Here is a 20,199-nt window from a genome sequence, read left to right on the forward strand (position 1 = left end):
ACATTTTCAATGAATGTTGTAGAATAAAATATTTAGCTATTCTTCGTGAGTCATGACCAACATGAGAACTAATTATAGCTGCATATTTTTCGAAGATATTCTAAAGTTAATACAACTTATAAATACATGTTCTATATGTGTTAAGAACTAAATGACACCTTTCAAGTACAAATAGGTGTAACGTCCGTCCTCTTGTAAATACAAACAAGAATTAAAAAGAGCTATAAAATTTGAGAGGGTTACGAACTTAGTATATCCATGAGAAGCCCTATAAGAGATAGGTTGGCCAATAGAAATCCATGACTATGTGCTAACAATGTAGCGTTAGACATGCATACCTATCTCACTATAACATATATACTTTATTGCACAATCCACCAAATATGTATGCTAATTAGTGTTGCGGAACCAACAAGGCATAACATTAGTTATGTTTCTACTTATCTTTTCTTGAAAGAAAGTATTATGGTTTTATTGCAAACTAAACAACGATGAAACTATACTTGCATACATAAAAAATGATCAGCTAAAAAATTAACATATTTTTCTAAAAGAGAGTATTATGGTTTTTGGCTTACATTAAATTTTTGTAGAAAATACAAATTAAAAAAATAAAAGTAAGCAAAATATGCATGAGCATTCAAAACTATACCATCATAGCTCATTGGGTCTAGGACTCCGATCTCAAGTGCGACAATTCAAGTGATGGAAGTCAACTTCAAACATGAGACTTTGTTCAATCGATATCCTTCGTCACTTCCTCGAGGTGAAATGTAGAGGTCAAAGGCGGAGCTAGGATAAAATCATTGGTGTCAAATGATTCCAACGAATTCCCACTGATATGTGTAATTATAAATAGAAGAACTCTCCTAAATATGAAATGTGTCCAATAATTTCAGTAGAGTGACACTTTCCCAACGATAAAATTTTGTGACTTGGCATTGAAACTCAAACTTGGAGACATAAACTTTCTAACTTCAAATATTTTTAATTTTTATATCTCGCAATTAATTTCTACTTCCATCACTTATTTGGTCTTTATTTTGTCAAAGGGGATTGTCATTTATGCACCTCATATTAGTGATGACGGTGACACTCTTCTCACATCTTAAATTGCATAAGTGAGTCACGGGAAAAAACTAAAACAAAGATGTCATGTTGTTAGATTTTCTTATTTCAAACTTATATAAATAAACACATGAGTTTTGACCTAAATCTGGTTGATCGCACCAAACACCCATGGACTTTTTTATGTGGAATCTAATTGGGATAGACATTTTTTACGTAACATAGCATTAATGCGCCGTTAGGAAATAAAGCTTATTTTCCCCATAAAGGACACTTCATTAGATTTAAAGGTTCATATCAAGATGATAAAGGACACAAGTGTTCATACTTGACCTCGACATTGCTAGAATGCACACGGCCACATAACAAAAATAAAACAAAAATGTCAACACAATACTTGTACATGGAAGACACATAAGGGCGCCTAAGGTGGTGCATGAAGGGCCGATCCATACACTATGCTGAAATCGATGTTGGGTAAATATATCCCTCGCCATCTTCTTCAACCGTGTACAGATCTCCATAAATATGTCTCTATTCTCCAAATGTTATAGAGATAGCCAAAAACGGAGCAAATAGTAGACTGGTACATGCCCTTCAAAGGAGAAGAACTTCTATGTTTACGGGGTTGTGGCTATTACTAGAGAAGCTAATTGTCGCAAGAACATGTGTTACCTTTTTTTAGTCGTATCTTCTAGGTGTGACACTTTGAGTTAATAAAAGCCATATTCATTGGTTGACTACTTGACGTTGAGGCCAGGCTTTTCCTTTTTGAAAAAAAGATAGAAGTGTTCCCATCGACACTGGTGACAACAATGCCACTATTGAATACCATTACATTTTCTCTTATTTTGCAATTAGACTTTTTTGCTCTTTTGCTGCTTATGGCAAAATCTGCTCTATTACCTATGAAAACAAAATGAACTAACCAATGAAGGTACACCACTACTACACTCCATGCAGGATTCCAACCGTATGGTCCATTTGGTCCTACACTCTACTACTACGTGCCCTTGCTGAACCGCTGCATGTGACCACACTGAGAATGAGCCTTGCTAGCTGCTGTCCTCCCGTGTCGTCCATGAAGAACCCTGAAAAAACTTTGGCATCACCTCTACTTACCATCACTCCCGTGACCCCCACCTTTGTCCTTTAACCCTCGCGATGGATTCGCGCCAATAAATCCAACTTAATTCCACCGGCTGTATATACTCCCCTATATGGGGTATACGTTCAACTCTCTCGAATGCACCCACAAATGTCATGGATTTATTCCTCTGGGAATTATGGAGGGCATTCATCGCCAGCGGTTTCCACCGTGAATTCGAATCAAATCTTGCCTCAAATTTCGTCAATGCACCGTTGACAGCACCAGAGAGCCTCGCTGCTGCGGAATGCCTTTACGACGGGCCGATCATGGGGTCTATAAATACGCGCCAAATACGAGGAGAATGCACCGATCAGTCGCCATTCACGTGCTCCAGCAGCCTATACTGTACTGTAGAGTGAGCTCGAGATGGCCTCTTCTCCCGTCCACCACTGGCGCGTGCGCGTCCTACTACTGCTCGCGCTGTACCTCGCCTCGGCGTCGGCGTGGCCGTCGTGGCCGTGGCGGCGGACCTTGAGCGCGCAGCACGACTACCGCGACGCGCTCTCCAAGTGCATACTCTTCTTCGAGGGGCAGCGGTCGGGGCGGCTGCCGCCGTCGCAGCGCGCCGCGTGGCGCGGCGACTCCGGCCTTACCGACGGCCAGGCGGCGGGCGTCGACCTCGAGGGCGGCTACTACGACGCCGGCGACAACGTCAAGTTCGGCTTCCCCATGGCCTTCACCACCACCATGCTGGCCTGGAGCGTCCTCGAGTTCGGCGACGACATGCCCCGCGACGAGCGCCGCCACGCCGCCGAAGCCGTGCGCTGGGCCACCGACTACCTCCTCAAGACCGTCGCCCACCCCGGCGTCATCTTCATGCAGGCAAGCACCCACATTGCACCGTCCTCTCACCTCCATGCCATGCCACGGCAGAGTGAGTCGTGAGAAACGGAGAGTGACCGGTCCCCGGCGGCATTGTGTGTGTGATGCAGGTGGGCGACCCGTGGAAGGACCACCAGTGCTGGGAGAGGCCGGAGGACATGGACACGGAGCGCACCGTGTACAACGTCACCACGGGGCGGCCGGGGTCGGAGGTGGCAGGGGAGACGGCGGCGGCGCTGGCTGCGGCGTCCATCGTGTTCCGCGGCGAGGGTGACCGGGAGTACGCCGAGCTGCTGCTCGCCAACGCCAAGAAGGCGTTCGAGTTCGCCGACACGTACAGGGGCGCGTACAGCGACGACCCGGACCTCAAAGCCGCCGGCTGCCCTTTCTACTGCGACTTCGACGGGTATCAGGTCAGTCTAGCTACTGTCTTCTTGCTCCTGTCGGCGCGATGGCCAGACCTCTGCTTGATCACGAGAAACACTGCAGCGTACACACATGGTGTCGCAGTGCGGCTAAGTTGGTAACATGGCACCGTGCAAAGCGTTATGCTCTGCTTATGTGTACCCCTGTAGCCATTTGCCTGACATAAAAATGACAACACACAAGACAAAGTTTAATTAGCATCAGGTTCCGTGTGTCTGACCAAAAGAAACAAGGCAGCTTTACAATACTTTGTGTTGCAGCATTACTACTTTGGTAGTACCTTGATGCGAAGTAATTGCTGAAGCATAATTAGCGTCAGAATAGCAAAAATGAAAGACACTAGTAGTGCTGAACTTACAGAAATTGTCTGAACTTTGGGAACAAGTCATCGGGGGGCTTTGTTAAATAAATAACATGACTTCAGCTTACATCATTTAGCAATGAGCACAAGAATAGAAGAAGTTACGGAATTCTCTGAAGTTTTGGAACAAGATTGCCGGGGGTTTTATAAAAAAATAACATGACTTCAGCTTACATCATTTAGCAATTAGCACAAGAATAGAAGTGCAAATGCAAAAGGTATCAGCATACTGCAGATGAATTCTGTGCCGTAAACAGCAGACTCGAACTTCTATCTCTGAACTTGCAGAATTCTAGTTTCTAATAACTCAGCTTGATCACCTTCAGCGCTCATTCATTTCTGCATCATATAGGCTCATGTATTTCTGATACCGTGTTGTGCGGCAAGAAGCAAATATTTTGCCATAAAAGAAGCTCTGTTCTCACAAATTCCAAGATCGCCATTTTCAGAAGAATAAAAGTTTCAGAACTGACCAAGCTGACATCCTCGACAGGATGAGCTGCTGTGGAGTGCGGCATGGCTACGGAGGGCCTCTGGAGACGACAAATTCCAGGAATACATCCAGGTTAACGGCAAAACCCTCGGAGCAGAGGACAACATCAACGAGTTTGGTTGGGACAACAAACACGCTGGTCTCAACGTTCTTGTTTCCAAGGTTCTGAAAAATGTCTCCATCAGATTTGTACACTTACTGAATGCAAACTCTACTCCTAACTTACATGAGTGGCTGGTTTACAGGAGTTCATAGACGGAGTGGCCATGTCTATGCAGTCCTACAAAGAGTCTGCAGATAGCTTCATCTGCACGCTCATCCCGGAGTCGTCATCGCCGCACATACAGTACACGCCTGGGGGCATGATCTACAAGCCAGGAGGCAGCAATATGCAGCATGTCACCTCCATTTCGTTCCTGCTCCTAACCTATGCCAAGTACCTTTCCAAGTCCTCTCACACTGTTAACTGTGGGGATATTTCAGTTGGTCCAGACACTCTTCGGCTGCAAGCCAAAAAACAGGTACTGCAAATTTTCACCTATATGTCTACTTGTATAACATCCAGTGCAGGGACGCTGACTAGTAAGTTACACTCTGAAATTACTAACGTCACTTTCGCATGTTGTCTTCCCAGGTTGATTATCTATTAGGAGACAACCCGATGAAAATGTCGTACATGGTCGGGTATGGCGATCGATATCCTCAACGGATCCACCACCGAGGATCATCTGTCCCTTCCATCAAGAGCCACCCTGAGCGCTTGGCGTGCAAAGACGGCACGCCTTACTTTGATTCATCTAGCCCAAACCCTAACCCATTGGTCGGAGCAGTCGTTGGAGGGCCGGGGGAGGATGATGCTTATGGGGACGAGCGTGCTGATTTCAGGAAATCTGAACCAACTACCTACATCAACGCTCCCTTGGTAGGGGTTCTTGCCTACTTTGTTGGCAACCCAAATACAGGACATATCAGACATTGAGCATTAGTACTTTGCCATGTAGATAGAGGAGTGAAAGAAATACAAATCAATAGGTACAAATGAAACGTGTAGGCTTGTGTTTAGATGGCACTACATATTCATACGAGTGGATTGAAGAGCACATGCTCTATGAAATAAATGAGAGTTTATCTTCCATGCATGTTCTTTCTTGTGTCGATTTGAACTGTATTTTGTGTGGATATGGCATAGTGCAATTTAATTTCATTAGCGAAGAACGTTTGCGCTTCGCAAAATCATTTTGGTATGAAAGGTACTCTTATACTTGAGATCAAGAAGGCAATTATAGTACAGAGGGTTTTGAGTGTCAGTATTGTTCGAGAGTTTCACAGTGCAAATGTTCATGCTTGGCAATTCAACTCCTCCCTCCAAGTTAAAATATAGTGCATATTAATTTTATATTAAGTAAAACTGAAACATCTACAAAACCAAAGAAATACAACATGAATATTTATTTCGCCTAATGATATTGATTTGATATTACAAATGTTTATATTTTTCTCAAGACTTAGTTGAAGTTTGCAAAGTTTGACTTCAGAAAAAACTCATCAGCTTTATTCGACAATGAGGGAACTGGTTAGTGTTGCAGAATCAACAAGTCACACAATATTAGTTGTGTTTGTACTTATCTTTTTCATAAATTAAATTATTTAGGAAAAACAAATATGTCGATGATAATCTAACTTCAAAGATTTATAAGTCTCTTCTTAGTTAGGTATAGTTTCACTAGATAAACAAATATTGGTGAAACCCGGGCTTTGAGAAAAATAAACTGTCTGAGTTGCAAAATATTTTAAATTTGCATATGTAAGGATGTAGGATTCCTAATCCTAAATAGAATGTAAGGATGTAGGGATTTCTATGTAAATGGAATGAACTTATAATTTGATGATCGACTTGATTTCATGATTATAAGTTCATAACCCTAGCGCCCATTCCCATTTTGGGTGGAACAGATCTACTAATTATTTTATTCCAGTTAGTAAGAGGGATCTTGAACTAAGAAAGAAATAGACCTAGCAGCTAAAACAGGGTATCCCGAGCAATTGCAAGAATAGGGTTCATTGATATTCCTGGTATAGTAGATGCTCTCACACATACAGTTATACTCAATTGGATGGAACTGTTTGATCTTAAAGGGGATCTTCTATAATTTTGCACATAAGAGGTAATTTCTTGGTTCTGTTCAGTCATTAATAACTTGATTATTTTTAGATAATAGTAGATAGAAAAAACGCTCGTAAGGAGCCCTACTTAACCAAGAAATATAGGCATAGGCCTGCTTGCCATCCACACCAGAATAGATAGAGTTTTCCGAAAAAAACTGCTAGTGGAGGAAGGCCTCCTAGGGATAAGAGACATAGGGCTAAAGGGTATGTCTCTTAGATCTCTTTTTCTTTTTCTTAGGTTCAGGCGAGGTAGTGGACAAATTTTGTTGTGATTGTGAGCAAATAGAATTGCTTGACTTGTTCAAGTAAGTTCAATTCAAACTTACAAAAAAATTGCAAAAAAAAACATAAACTCTTTCATTGAAGGGTGGTTTTTATTTTTAGGTTAGGCTAGTTGAGTAGTTTTGATTAAGGTTTTATTAATTTATTACTGGAAACTAAATCAAAGATTTTTAGGATACCTCCTTATAAGAGTGAATCGAAGAGATTATATATTAAATATTAAAGTCCCGTTATAAGAGTAAGGCCTTTCAGAGAATGTACAAATAGGAAATATAAAATCAAGATGAGAACTCATGAAGACTCAAACCTATACCATCCTACATAGGGTAGAATACTTATATTCTGAGTGAAACAAATGTGTCGATGAAACTCGAACTTTTAGAAGAATAAACATTCTGAGTGGCAAAATATTTTTAATTTACATATGTCGCAGTTAATGTTGTTAGCGTTAACAATTTGGTCTTCTTTTTTCCTAAAAAGGTTGTCACTGATGCACATCCTACAAATGAAATTATTATGATTTTATTAAAAATTGATAACATTGTAACTATACTTAAATACACTTACAAAATTATCAACTATAATTTAGTATATTTTTTTGAAAAAAAAGAGTTAGTTTGGTTGTTGTACTACTAAGGCCTTTTAGAGAATGTGCAAATAGAAAAAAAAATCAAGAAGAGAATTCATGATGATTCAAATCTACATCATCCTAGGGCATAGGGTAGAATATTTATCTCGCTGCAAAGGAAAATCAATTCAGAAAAAATAGATTTTATTATTCACTAGTTTGCTAGCTGCACCGTCAAGCGTTCAAAGTCTTAAATCCTTTGATGCTTCATGCGAGCCTCGTACACGCTATATAGATTTTTCGATATAGATGTATAGTTCATCTTATTGAGTAACAGTAAAACTCAACTACCTACGACCCCTCGCAGCATTTTTGGTGATGCGTGTACCGTCCGATTCGCTCATCTAATGGTCTTCATCAACTCACTAATCCCGAACAATCATTGAGCACTTCCTTACTCTGTTTTCTCGAGTTAGATAGGACGGCGTTCATTGTTGGGCTGCTACTTCAAAAACTGAGCTAGGCCATTCTTGGTTATTTGTGCCAAATCTCCACAATGCAAGCCATCAAAATAGGTGATCCATCATAGTCAATTGACCGAATAGGAAACAAAAAGAGTCCTCTTTGTGTTCCCCTAGTGCCCCCTCCCCTCTTTGACCGTTGACGATGGTGATGACGATCAAGAATGGCAGAGCCTCCTCGAGTAGTGGCATCCACCACAACGTGTTCATGGATGCTCGCTAGCTAGGAGTCACCACAGCGTTTAGGTATTCTTAGCCATCCGATTAGGCCATCTAATGGTGTACAACTAATTAGTATTATCGAACTCCCCATGATCAGCCCGTTCGGTCGTTGGATCACCTTAGATAGACCAGCTTTTGGCTGGGCTGCTACTCCTCATGTTGGCTTAGGCCTCTCTTGATTGTTCGGGCCCTGAAACTCTCAAACGGGCCTAGAAGTTTGGCTTTTAACAGTCTCGGCGTCACCGATGCGCACTCCTAGCGCGTACTACGTGTTCGACAACATGTCAACAAGGTATGAATTTTTCAGTTTTTTCTATTGAATTTTTATTCAATGTTCCTCTTTGAGATTGTTAAATTTTACATGGGATGCATGGGATTCATGGGAGGTGCCATGGGCAGCATGGGAGGGTTCATGGCACCTCCTATGGGCAACATGGGTGGTGACATGGGAGATGCTTCGAACCGTGCTCATGATGGAACCACCACAGATGTCGATCCCGACGATGGCGACAAGAGCAATGATGCACGAAGAGAAATTATGCTATAAACTATGGTTTGTTTGTGTGAAACTTTGTTGTGCTTTAAACTAGTGTATGCTATGGATTGAACTAAATTCATATGTGTTAATTTTACAATTTGAAGTTCATATTTAATTCATATGTTAGTTTTCATCTTCTAAATATAAAAGATGAGGGTATTGGTGTGACCGCGGTGGCCTAAAATAGGGCAACTGCTGAAATAGGTGTGCCCTAAAATAGGGCATTTGGAAAAGCAAAAAATGGTTTTGGTGCCTAAAACACTAAGACATGTGCCTATGACAAAAAAAAACGTGGTTGTGGGACGAAGGGAATAGCATGTAGCACGAGCTTTACAGTACTTCACCGTGCAACTATCGTTGTAAGAGCATCTTCACTCGTCTTCCCAAAGACTAGAAAAGCTAAAATGGGAGACGCCGGCGGCAAAAAAAGGCACCACTCGTCCTCCCAGAATAACAAATTTGAGCCCGCGGTCCCAATCAAAACCCAGCCCATAGAGCGGCTTGCATGCAAATGATATTTTATTCTCTTTCCTCACATGCCTACATGCAGGCTCACATGCAGGAATCATTTCTCTCTCTTTTCACATGCACATAAAAATGGATTGATCCGAAGACAACAACACTATGCCGTGGCTGCTCCTCAACCTACTCACAAGGTCACGCACGCGATATATATCCGGGCCAAGATTTTCAAGTATTCACCATGCAACGGTCATTGGGGTGGCGTCTATTTTGACACGAAAACAAGTGCGGATTGATCCAAAGACAAGAACACTGCCGTGGCTGCTCCTCAACCTCACAAGGTCACGCGATATATATCAGGGCCAAGATTTTCAATTATTCAACACAATTACCTTACCTACGATTCGAAGTTGATCAGATTTTCCAGTTGAGGAAGGATGTTTCCGTACACCGTCATCGCCATGCTCCTCGCCTTCTGCTATGCCGTCGTCAGGAGGGCCCGAGGCCGCAGCAGCAAGCTCCCGTCCTCGCCGCCGTGGCTCCTCGGCCACCTCCACCTCCTAGCCCACCTCACGCACCGCTCCCTCCGCGAGCTACACATGGATGTTTAGCCTTGAACATACGTGATCTTGAGCGTTGATGATAGTGTTTGTAAGGTTAAGATCTTTTAGATCACCACCCTCTCGCTCTTTTAATAGTAGTGTTGATGGTGATTTGTTTTCTTTCAGGGACCGGATTGATGCAGCCGTTTTCTATTTGAAAAAAAATGTTGGTAGAGCTGTAGAGGCTTACTCTACCGCTTTACTTTCAAAAAAAAAATTGCCTTATCCTTAGAAACAAAAATGAAATAGTTGAGAATAATTAAAAAAATGGTCGTCAAAGTCCATTGTAAGATGGGGCCAGCCGGCGGCTATTTTGACAAGAACACAAGTGTGGATTGATCCAAAGAGAACACTGCCGTGGCTGGCTGGCTGGCTGCTCTTCAACCTCACAAGGTCGCGCGATTATCTTCGATTCAAAGTTGATTGGATTTTCCAGTTGAGGTAGGATGTCTCCTTACGCCGTCGTCGCAACTGTGCTCCTCGCCTTGTGCTATGCCGTTGTCAGGAAGGCCCGAGGCCGCAGCAGCAAGCTCCCGCCCTCGCCGCCGTCGCTCCCGCTGCTCGGCCACCTCCACCTCCTGGGCCACCTCCCGCACCGCTCCCTCCGCGAGCTGCACCTCCTATACGGCACCGACAGCGGCCTCCTGTTCTTGCAGCTCGGGCGCAGGCCGACGCTGGTGGTGTCCACGGCGGCGGCGGCGGCGGACCTGTACAAGAACCACGACCTCGCCTTCGCCTCCCGCGTTCCCAACGCGGCGGTGGACAAGCTCTCCTTCGGCCCCGACAAGAACATCTCCTTCGCGCCCTATGGCGACGCCTGGCGCCGCCGCAAGAAGATGGCCGTGGTCCACCTACTGTCCCCGCGCCGCGCCGACTCGTTCGGCCCCGTGCGCGCCGCTGAGGCAGCTGCCCTCGTCGCTGGAGCCCGCCGCGCCGCCGAGGCGGGTGAGGCCGTGGAGCTAAGGGATCTCTTGTACAGCTACAGCAACGCGGTGGTCACCCGCGCGGCTGCTCGCACAGCGGGGGCAACGATGGAGAAGATGAAGCAGCTTATGGGGAACACCACGGCGCTCATGTCGGGGCTCCAGGCGGAGGACGTGCTTCCCGACGTGGCGGCGAGGGTGGTGAGGTGGGCGACGGGGCTCGAGAAGAGACTCGACGGCAGGGTCGAAGCGTGGCATCAGTTCCTGAACGAGATAATCGCAGAGCACCTTGAGAAGAAGTGTGACTACAGCGCAGGGGAAGAGGAGGACTTCTTGGACGTCTTGCTGCGCCTGAGGAAAGAAGGCACCGCCGGACTAGAGCTCACCGACGATAGCATCAAAAGCCTCGTCAAGGTGGCCATCAATCAACTAATCGCATAATTCTCTTGATTATAGTTTCTCAACAAATTTTATCTACTCTCTTTGATCCTCTGCTCCGCGGCTAAGCCATTTTTTTGCATATGAAGGACATGATCTTCGCTGGAACAGAGACGACATCTATCACGCTGGAATGGGCCATGGCGGAGCTCATCGGAAACCCTCGGGCAATGGCCAAGCTGCAGGACGAGGTGGCACGAGTCTCCAGCGGCAAGCCGACCATCGAGGAAGACGACCTGCACAGGATGGAGTATCTCAAGGCAGTGCTGAAGGAGTCGCTCCGGCTCCACCCGCCGGCGCCGCTCCTCGTCCCGCACGAGTCCACGACGGTGGCCGCCGTCCAAGGATACGAAATCCTGGCCAAGACCGCGCTCTTCATCAACGCGTGGGCGATCGGGCGGGACCCGGCGGCGTGGGGCGACGCGGCGGAGGAGTTCCAGCCGGAGCGGTTCCTTGACGGCAGCAGCGTGACAGGTATCGACCTGCGGGGAAACGACTACCAGCTCCTCCCTTTCGGCGCCGGTCGACGGGTCTGCCCCGCCATCAGCTTCGCGCTTCCGGCGCTGGAGATCGCGCTCGCTAGCCTTGTCCGCCACTTCGATTGGGAGCTCCCCATCGGGACATGTCTGGACATGAGCGAGGCGCCGGGGCTGACCACTCCGCCGCTAGCTCCGCTGCGCCTTCTCCCCAAGTGCAAGACACTTGTTTAGGTAGTTCCTAGGGCTAGGGATGAAACGGAAGTGCGAGTGCTTGAACCTACGCTGCTCCCTATTTCATCTAAGCTTTCAGATACGCCAGGAGTACCGGATAATGATGGATTATATGCTACAAGTATCTCTACATCCGCACATTGTAATAAGGTGTTCGCTATCTCCAGAATTTTGCATTCTTTTACGGACAAAAGTAATAATAGCTGAAAGGGAATTAATGCAAAATGCACGGACTAAGCTCAATTAGAGAGCTGCAAGTGAGAGAAGCACTACTGTATGCAAATATTTTCTGCAGTGTACACGGTATTATAGGCATGACAAGACTCGAAATGTTTTTAGAGCAAGTTAATTTTGCATCCAATGTGTTTTTGTAGTGAATGGAACCTGTGCCCGCAAATTGGCACATGCTCAGATGACTAGTAATGGCCGCAAGTTAATTTTCGGGAATCCTAAGAAGCAAGTAACTAAGACATGGTTAAGCACATATACCAACGGAACATTAATCAGCAACTTCATCCAAAAATTTGACGACCCATACTGATATTCTGGAGATTTTATTCCCGCGGGACAGGAAAGAGTAAATGTTGCATATTTTGAGTGGTACTCCCTCCGGTCGGATTTAATCGACGCGGAGGGAGACCTATCCATGCATGTTATTAGGGAGGAATGGTGTCAATTAATTAAGCCCAGAGGTAGTAGAAACCGGACGATGGAGGGGGGGGTCAGATGGGGAGGTTACCACGGCGAGGGCGCGTGAGAGAGGGCGGTAAACTGGCTGCGACGAGGAGCAGCACCGGCGGCGGCAAGTAAGTTGGGGGTCGTTCGTTGGTGCTGATGGCCGTTGCTGCCGCTGGCCCTGGTTCGGCTCCACGAGTCGCGCGACGCCGCTGCGAGGCGCGCAGGGAAGGATTCACGCGCGCGCCGGCGAGCGGCCCGGCGCGGCGCCGTTGGATCTGGTGCGCCGCCGCCGCCTGTCTGGGGCTGGTGCGTTAGGGTTTGGTTGGGTGGGAAAGGGGGTTGTGCGTGCGTTTCGGGAGGAGAGGCGCGACAGTGCGTCCGCGTCTAATTCGCCCGCCTACTAGTGCCTTGGGCTGCGTTTCGCCTTTGCCAGACGCGCGAAATCTAACTGGACTACTCCTCACCTCACAGCGGGCTTTCAAGACTACGCCGAGTTGGGCTGCTTTGCTCTTCTTCTTTTTCTTTTTTACTTTCCTTTGATTTGACGACTATTGGAACGCGAATGTTTCAAGGCTGAAAGGCCCAACCGCCACTCGGTGGCTGTTTTGACACGACGGCAGGCTCGAAGCGTGGCATCAGTTCCTGAACGAGATTATCGCACAGCACCTTGAGAACAATTATGACTACAGCGCAATGGAAGATGAGGAGGACTTCTTGGACATCCTGCTGCGCCTGAGAGAAGAAGGAACCGCCGGACTAGAGCTCACCGACGATAGCATCAAAAGCCTCGTCAAGGTGGCCATCAATCAACTAATCGCATAATGCTCTTGATTATAGTTTCATAATGCTCTTGATTATAGTTTCTCAACAAATTTTATCTACTCCTATTCCTTTTGATCCTCTGCTCCACGGCTAAGCCATTTCTTGCATACGCAGGACATGATCTTCGCTGGAACCAAGACGACATCTATCACGCTGGAATGGGCCATGGCTGAGCTCATCCAAAACCCGCGGGCAATGGCCAAGCTGCAGGACGAGATAGCACGAGTCTCCAACGGCAACCCGACCACCGAGGAAGACGACCTGCACAGGATGGAGTATCTCAAGGCAGTGCTCAAGGAGTCGCTCCGGCTCCACCCGCCGGCGCCGCTCTTCATCCCGCACGAGTCGACGGCCGCCGCCGTCGTCCAGGGATACGAAATCCCGGCCAAGACCGCGCTCTTCATCAACGCGTGGGCGATCGGGCGGGACCCGGCGGCGTGGGGCGACGCGGCAAAGGAGTTCCAACCGGAGCGGTTCCTCGACGGCGGTGGCGTGGCGAGCATCGACCTGCGGGGGAACGACTACCAGCTCCTCCCTTTCGGCGCCGGTCGACGGGTCTGCCCCGCCATCAGCTTCGCGCTTCCGGCGCTGGAGATCGCGCTCGCCAGCCTCGTCGGCCACTTCGATTGGGAGCTCCCCATCGGGACACGTCTAGACATGAGCGAGGCGCCGGGGCTGACCACTCCGCCGCTAGCTCCGCTGCGCCTCCTCCCCAAGTGCAAGACACTTGTTTAGGTAGTGCCTAGGGCTAGGGATGAAACGGATGCGAGTGCTTGAACCTACGCTGCTCCCTATTTGATCTAAGCTTCCAGATTCATAAGGAGTACCGGATAATGATGGATTATATGCTACAAGTATCCCTACATCTACACATTGTAATAAGGTCTTGGCTATCTCCAGAATTTTGCATTCTTTTACGGACAAAAGTAATAATAGCTGAAAGGGAATTAATGCAAAATGCACGGACTAAGCTCAATTAGAGAGCTGCAAGTGAGAGAAGCACTACTGTATGCAAATATTTTCTGCAGTGTACACGGTATTATAGGCATGACAAGACTCGAAATGTTTTTAGAGCAAGTTAATTTTGCATCCAATGTGTTTTTGTAGTGAATGGAACCTGTGCCCGCAAATTGGCACATGCTCGTATGACTAGTAATGGCCGCAAGTTAATTTTCGGGAATCCTAAGAAGCAAGTAACTAAGACATGGTTAAGCACATATACCAACGGAACATTAATCAGCAACTTCATCCAAAAATTTGACGACCCATACTGATATTCTGGAGATTTTATTCCCGCGGGACAGGAAAGAGTAAATGTTGCATATTTTGAGTGGTACTCCCTCCGGTCGGATTTAATCGACACGGAGGGAGACCTATCCATGCATGTTATTAGGGAGGAATGGTGTCAATTAATTAAGCCCAGAGGTAGTAGAAACCGGACGATGGAGGGGGTCAGATGGGGAGGTTACCACGGCGAGGGCGCGTGAGAGGGCGGTAAACCGTGGCTGCGACGAGGAGCAGCACCGGCGGCGGCAAGTAAGTTGGGGGTCGTTCGCTGGTGCTGATGGGTCGCCGCTGCCGCGTCCTGGTTCGGCTCCACGAGTCGCGCGACGCCGCTGCGAGGCGCGCAGGGAAGGGATTCACGCGCGCGCCGGCGAGCAAGCCGGCGCGGCGCCGTTGGATCTGGTGCGCCGCCGCCGCCTGTCTGGGGCTGGTGCGTTAGGGTTTGGTTGGGTGGGAAAGGGGTTGTGCGTGCGTTTCGGGAGGAGAGGCGCGACGGTGCAGGCCCGCGTCTAATTCGCCCGCCTACTAGTGCCTTGGGCTGCGTTTCGCCTTGCAGACGCGCGAAATCTAATCGGACTACTCCTCACCTCACAGCTGGCTTTCAAGACTACGCCGAGTTGGGCTGCTTTGCTCTTCTTCTTTTTCTTTTTACTTTCCTTTGATTTGACGACTATTGGAACGCGAATGTTTCAAGGCTGAAAGGCCCAACCGCCACTCGGTGGCTGTTTTGACACGACGGCAGCTCGAAGCGTGGCATCGCCTCGAACGAGATTATCGCACAAAGCACCTTGAGAACAAGTGTGACTACAGCGCAATGGAAGATGAGGAGGACTTCTTGGACGCCCTGTCGCTACCGAGAGAAGAAGGAACCGCCGGACTAGAGCTCACCGACGATAGCATCAAAAGCCTCGTCAAGGTGGCCATCAATCAACTAATCGCATAATGCTCTTGATTATAGTTTCATAATGCTCTTGATTATAGTTTCTCAACAAATTTTATCTACTCCTATTCCTTTTGATCCTCTCGCTCCACGGCTAAGCCATTTCTTGCATACGCAGGACATGATCTTCGCTGGAACCAAGACGACATCTATCACGCTGGAATGGGCCATGGCTGAGCTCATCCAAAACCCGCGGGCAATGGCCAAGCTGAAGGACGAGGTAGCACGAGTCTCCAACGGCAACCTGACCACCGAGGAAGACGACCGCACAGATGGAGTATCTCAAGGCGGTGCTCAAGGAGTCGCTCCGGCTCCACCCGCCGGCGCCGCTCCTCGTCCCGCACGAGTCGACGGCCGCCGCCGTCGTCCAGGGATACGAAATCCCGGCCAAGACCGCGCTCTTCATCAACGCGTGGGCGATCGGGCGGGACCCGGCGGCGTGGGGCGACGCGGCAAAGGAGTTCCAACCGAGCGGTTCCTCGACGGCGGTGGCGTGGCGAGCATCGACCTGCGGGGGAACGACTACCAGCTCCTCCCTTTCGGCGCCGGTCGACGGGTCTGCCCCCGCCGTCGCCTTCGCGCTTCCGGCGCTGGAGATCGCGCTCGCCAGCCTCGTCGGCCACTTCGATTGGGAGCTCCCCATCGGGACACGTCTAGACATGAGCGAGGCGCCGGCTGACCACTCCGCCGCTAGCTCCGCTGCGCCTCCTCCCCAAGTGCAAGACACTTGTTTAGGTAGTGCCTAGGGCTAGGGATGAAACGGGTGCGAGTGCTTGAACCTACGCTGCTCCCTATTTGATCTAAGCTTCCAGATTCATAAGGAGTACCGGATAATGATGGATTATATGCTACAAGTATCCCTACATCTACACATTGTAATAAGGTCTTGGCTATCTCCAGAATTTTGCATTCTTTTATGGACAAAAGTAATAATAGCTGAAAGGGAATTAATGCAAAATGCACGGACTAAGCTCAATTAGAGAGCTGCAAGTGAGAGAAGCACTACTGTATGCAAATATTTTCTGCAGTGTACACGGTATTATAGGCATGACAAGACTCGAAATGTTTTTAGAGCAAGTTAATTTTGCATCCAATGTGTTTTTGTAGTGAATGGAACCTGTGCCCGCAAATTGGCACATGCTCAGATGACTAGTAATGGCCGCAAGTTAATTTTCGGGAATCCTAAGAAGCAAGTAACTAAGACATGGTTAAGCACATATACCAACGGAACATTAATCAGCAACTTCATCCAAAAATTTGACGACCCATACTGATATTCTGGAGATTTTATTCCCGCGGGACAGGAAAGAGTAAATGTTGCATATTTTGAGTGGTACTCCCTCCGGTCGGATTTAATCGACGCGGAGGGAGACCTATCCATGCATGTTATTAGGGAGGAATGGTGTCAATTAATTAAGCCCAGAGGTAGTAGAAACCGGACGATGGAGGGGGGGTCAGATGGGGAGGTTACCACGGCGAGGGCGCGTGAGAGGGCGGTAAACTGTGGCTGCGACGAGGAGCAGCACCGGCGGCGGCAAGTAAGTTGGGGGTCGTTCGTTGGTGCTGATGGGTCGCCGCCGCCGCGTCCTGGTTCGGCTCCACGAGTCGCGCGACGCCGCTGCGAGGCGCGCAGGGAAGGGATTCACGCGCGCGCCGGCGAGCAGCAAGCCCGGCGCGGCGCCGTTGGATCTGGTGCGCCGCCGCCGCCTGTCTGGGGCTGGTGCGTTAGGGTTTGGTTGGGTGGGAAAGGGGGTTGTGCGTGCGTTTCGGGAGGAGAGGCGCGACAGTGCGTCCGCGTCTAATTCGCCCGCCTACTAGTGCCTTGGGCTGCGTTTCGCCTTTGGCAGACGCGCGAAATCTAACTGGACTACTCCTCACCTCACAGCGGGCTTTTGATACGTCTCCGACGTATCGATAATTTCTTATGTTCCATGCCACATTATTGATGTTATCTACATGTTTTATGCACACTTTATGTCATATTCGTGCATTTTCTGGAACTAACCTATTAACAAGATGCCGAAGTGCCGCTTTGTTTTTCTGCTGTTTTTGGTTTCAGAAATCCTAGTAAGGAAATATTCTCGGAATTGGACGAAATCAAAGCCCAGGGGCCTATTTTCTCACGAAGCTTCCGTAAGTCCGAAGGAGAGACGAAGAGGGGCCACGGAGGGGCCACACCATAGGCGGCGCGGCCCCCCCTTGGCCGCGCCGGCCTGTAGTGTGGGGCCCCGTGCCGCCTCTTGACCTGCCCTTCCGCCTATAAAAGTCTCCGTGACGAAACCCCGCATCGAGAACCACGATACGGAAAACCTTCCAGAGACGCCGCCGCCGCCGATCCCATCTCGGGGGATATCCAGGAGATCGCCTCCGGCACCCTGCCGGAGAGGGGAATCATCTCCCGGAGGACTCTACGCCGCCATCAACCTTCAACGTGCTTCTTGACTCCTACTGGTCCGATTAAACCTTGGTTTCTTACTGAGGGAAACTTGCCGCTGTGCGCATCACACCTTCCTCTTGGGGTTCCCAACGGACGTGCCAACCACACGCATCAAGCAAATTTCTGGCGCCGTTGCTGGGGAGATCAAGACACGCTGCAAGGGGAGTCTCCACTTCTCAATCTCTTTACTTTGTTTTTGTCTTGCTTAGTTTTATTTACTACTTTGTTTGCTGCACTAAATCAAAATACAAAAAAAATTAGTTGCTAGTTTTACTTTATTTGTTATCTTGTTTGCTATATCAAAAACACAAAAAAATTAGTTTACTTGCATTTACTTTATCTAGTTTGCTTTATTTACTATTGCTAAAATGGCCAACGCTGAAAATACTAAGTTGTGTGACTTCACAACCACAAATAATAATGATTTCTTATGCACACCTATTGCTCCACCTGCTACTACAGCAGAATTCTTTGAAATTAAACCTGCTTTACTGAATCTTGTTATGCGAGAGCAATTTTCTGGTGTTAGTTCTGATGATGCTGCTGCCCATCTTAATAATTTTGTTGAATTATGTGAAATGCAAAAGTATAAGGATGTAGATGGTGACATTATAAAATTAAAATTGTTCCCTTTCTCCTTAAGAGGAAGAGCTAAAGATTGGTTGCTATCTCTGCATAAGAATAGTATTGATTCATGGACTAAATGCAAGGATGCTTTTATTGGTAGATATTATCCCCCTGCTAAAATTATATCTTTGAGGAGTAGCATAATGAATTTTAAACAATTAGATACTGAACATGTTGCTCAAGCTTGGGAAAGAATGAAATCTCTGGTTAAAAATTGCCCAACCCATGGACTGACTACTTGGATGATCATCCAAACCTTCTATGCAGGACTAAATTTTTCTTCACGGAATTTATTGGATTCAGCTGCTGGAGGTACCTTTATGTCCATCACTCTTGGTGAAGCAACAAAGCTTCTTGATAATATGATGATCAACTACTCTGAATGGCACACGGAAAGAGCTCCACAAGGTAAGAAGGTAAATTCTGTCGAAGAAACCTCTTCCTTGAGTGATAAGATTGATGCTATTATGTCTATGCTTGTGAATGATAGGACTAATATTGATCCTAATAATGTTCCATTAGCTTCATTGGTTGCACAAGAAGAACATGTTGATGTAAACTTCATTAAAAATAATAATTTCAACAACAATGCTTACCGGAACAATTCTAGTAACAACTATAGGCCATATCCTTATAATAATGGCAACGGCTATGGTAATTCTTATGGGAATTCTTACAACAATAGTAGGAGTTCACCCCCTGGGCTTGAAGCCATGCTTAAAGAATTTATTAGTACACAAACTGCTTTTAACAAATCTGTTGAAGAAAAGCTTGGGAAAATTGATATTCTTGCTTCTAAAGTCGATAGTCTTGCTGCTGATGTTGATCTTTTGAAATCAAAAGTTTTGCCTAATGAGAATCATCATAATAAAATTACTACTACAGCAAATGCCATTCAAGTTAGAATTAATGAGAATATAAGATTAATGGCTGAACTGCGTGCTAGGTGGGATAGAGAAGAAAATGAAAAACTAGCTAAAGAGAAGAATATAGCTAAAGTTTGGACTATTACCACCACTAGTAATGCTAATGCTACACATGTTGCTGCACCTCCTACTCATACTAATAAAAGAATTGGTGTTAGCAATGTTTCCACTTCGAATGCAAAGCGCGAAAAACTGCCTGAAACTGCTAAAACTGCTGAAACTGCCTGTGATAAAGCTGCTGAAATTTTTTCCAACATTGGGGATGATGATCCCATTGCTTTAGATTATAATGGTTTGAATTTTGATGATTGCCACATCTCTGAAGTTATAAAGTTCTTGCAAAAACTTGCTAAAAGTCCTAATGCTAGTGCTATAAATTTGGCTTTCACGCATCATATTACAAATGCTCTCATAAAAGCTAGAGAAGAGAAACTAGAGCGTGAAGCCTCTATTCCTAAAAAGTTAGAGGATGGTTGGGAGCCCATCATTAAGATGAAGATTAAAGATTTTGATTGTAATGCTTTATGTGATCTTGGTGCAAGTATCTCTGTTATGCCTAAGAAAATTTATAATATGCTTGACTTGCCACCGCTGAAAAATTGTTATTTGGATGTTAATCTTGCTGATCATTCTACAAAGAAACCTTTGGGTAAAGTTGATAATGTTCGCATTACCATTAACAATAACCTGGTTCCCGTTGATTTTGTTGTCTTGGATATTGATTGCAATGCAT

General features: G+C 46.9%; 4 protein-coding genes across 4 annotated transcripts; all 4 read left to right on the top strand.

The window, feature by feature from the left end:
* Window positions 1-2,517: 2,517 nt before the first annotated feature.
* Window positions 2,518-5,459, top strand: LOC127302564 (endoglucanase 23). Its single transcript, XM_051333034.2, has 5 exons — window positions 2,518-3,040; window positions 3,151-3,453; window positions 4,321-4,482; window positions 4,566-4,841; window positions 4,955-5,459. Exons 1-5 carry the CDS (start codon window positions 2,585-2,587, stop codon window positions 5,297-5,299), a joined length of 1,542 nt encoding a protein of 513 aa, XP_051188994.1. The 5' UTR covers window positions 2,518-2,584; the 3' UTR covers window positions 5,300-5,459.
* A 4,512-nt stretch (window positions 5,460-9,971) lies between these two features.
* LOC127302565 (cytochrome P450 71A1) lies at window positions 9,972-12,106 on the top strand. Its single transcript, XM_051333035.2, has 2 exons — window positions 9,972-11,018; window positions 11,132-12,106. The coding sequence occupies exons 1-2, from the start codon at window positions 10,128-10,130 to the stop codon at window positions 11,750-11,752; spliced, it is 1,512 nt and encodes a 503-aa protein (XP_051188995.1). The 5' UTR covers window positions 9,972-10,127; the 3' UTR covers window positions 11,753-12,106.
* Window positions 12,107-12,478: 372 nt separating this feature from the next.
* On the top strand, window positions 12,479-14,339 carry LOC127304260 (cytochrome P450 71A1-like). The gene is made up of 3 exons (XM_071821121.1): window positions 12,479-12,558; window positions 13,051-13,225; window positions 13,367-14,339. The coding sequence occupies exons 1-3, from the start codon at window positions 12,479-12,481 to the stop codon at window positions 13,985-13,987; spliced, it is 876 nt and encodes a 291-aa protein (XP_071677222.1). The 3' UTR covers window positions 13,988-14,339.
* Window positions 14,340-15,748: 1,409 nt separating this feature from the next.
* On the top strand, window positions 15,749-16,222 carry LOC127304261 (cytochrome P450 71A1-like). Its single transcript, XM_071821122.1, has one exon. It carries the CDS (start codon window positions 15,749-15,751, stop codon window positions 16,220-16,222), a length of 474 nt encoding a protein of 157 aa, XP_071677223.1.
* Window positions 16,223-20,199: the final 3,977 nt, after the last annotated feature.

The sequence above is a fragment of the Lolium perenne genome, chromosome 5 (assembly GCF_019359855.2).
Source record: "Lolium perenne isolate Kyuss_39 chromosome 5, Kyuss_2.0, whole genome shotgun sequence".
In the NCBI taxonomy this organism is placed as follows: domain Eukaryota; kingdom Viridiplantae; phylum Streptophyta; class Magnoliopsida; order Poales; family Poaceae; genus Lolium; species Lolium perenne.

Coding starts and splice junctions, on each gene's coding strand:
- LOC127302564 (XM_051333034.2), top strand. CDS start 2,585: ATGGCCTCTTCTCCCGTCCACCACTGGCGCGTGCGCGTCCTACTACTG. Junction 3,454..4,320: donor GCGACTTCGACGGGTATCAG/GTCAGTCTAGCT, acceptor CATCCTCGACAG/GATGAGCTGCTGTGGAGTGC. Junction 4,483..4,565: donor TCAACGTTCTTGTTTCCAAG/GTTCTGAAAAAT, acceptor GCTGGTTTACAG/GAGTTCATAGACGGAGTGGC.
- LOC127302565 (XM_051333035.2), top strand. CDS start 10,128: ATGTCTCCTTACGCCGTCGTCGCAACTGTGCTCCTCGCCTTGTGCTAT. Junction 11,019..11,131: donor GCATCAAAAGCCTCGTCAAG/GTGGCCATCAAT, acceptor TTGCATATGAAG/GACATGATCTTCGCTGGAAC.
- LOC127304260 (XM_071821121.1), top strand. CDS start 12,479: ATGGGGAGGTTACCACGGCGAGGGCGCGTGAGAGAGGGCGGTAAACTG. Junction 12,559..13,050: donor AGCAGCACCGGCGGCGGCAA/GTAAGTTGGGGG, acceptor ACACGACGGCAG/GCTCGAAGCGTGGCATCAGT. Junction 13,226..13,366: donor GCATCAAAAGCCTCGTCAAG/GTGGCCATCAAT, acceptor TTGCATACGCAG/GACATGATCTTCGCTGGAAC.
- LOC127304261 (XM_071821122.1), top strand. CDS start 15,749: ATGGAGTATCTCAAGGCGGTGCTCAAGGAGTCGCTCCGGCTCCACCCG.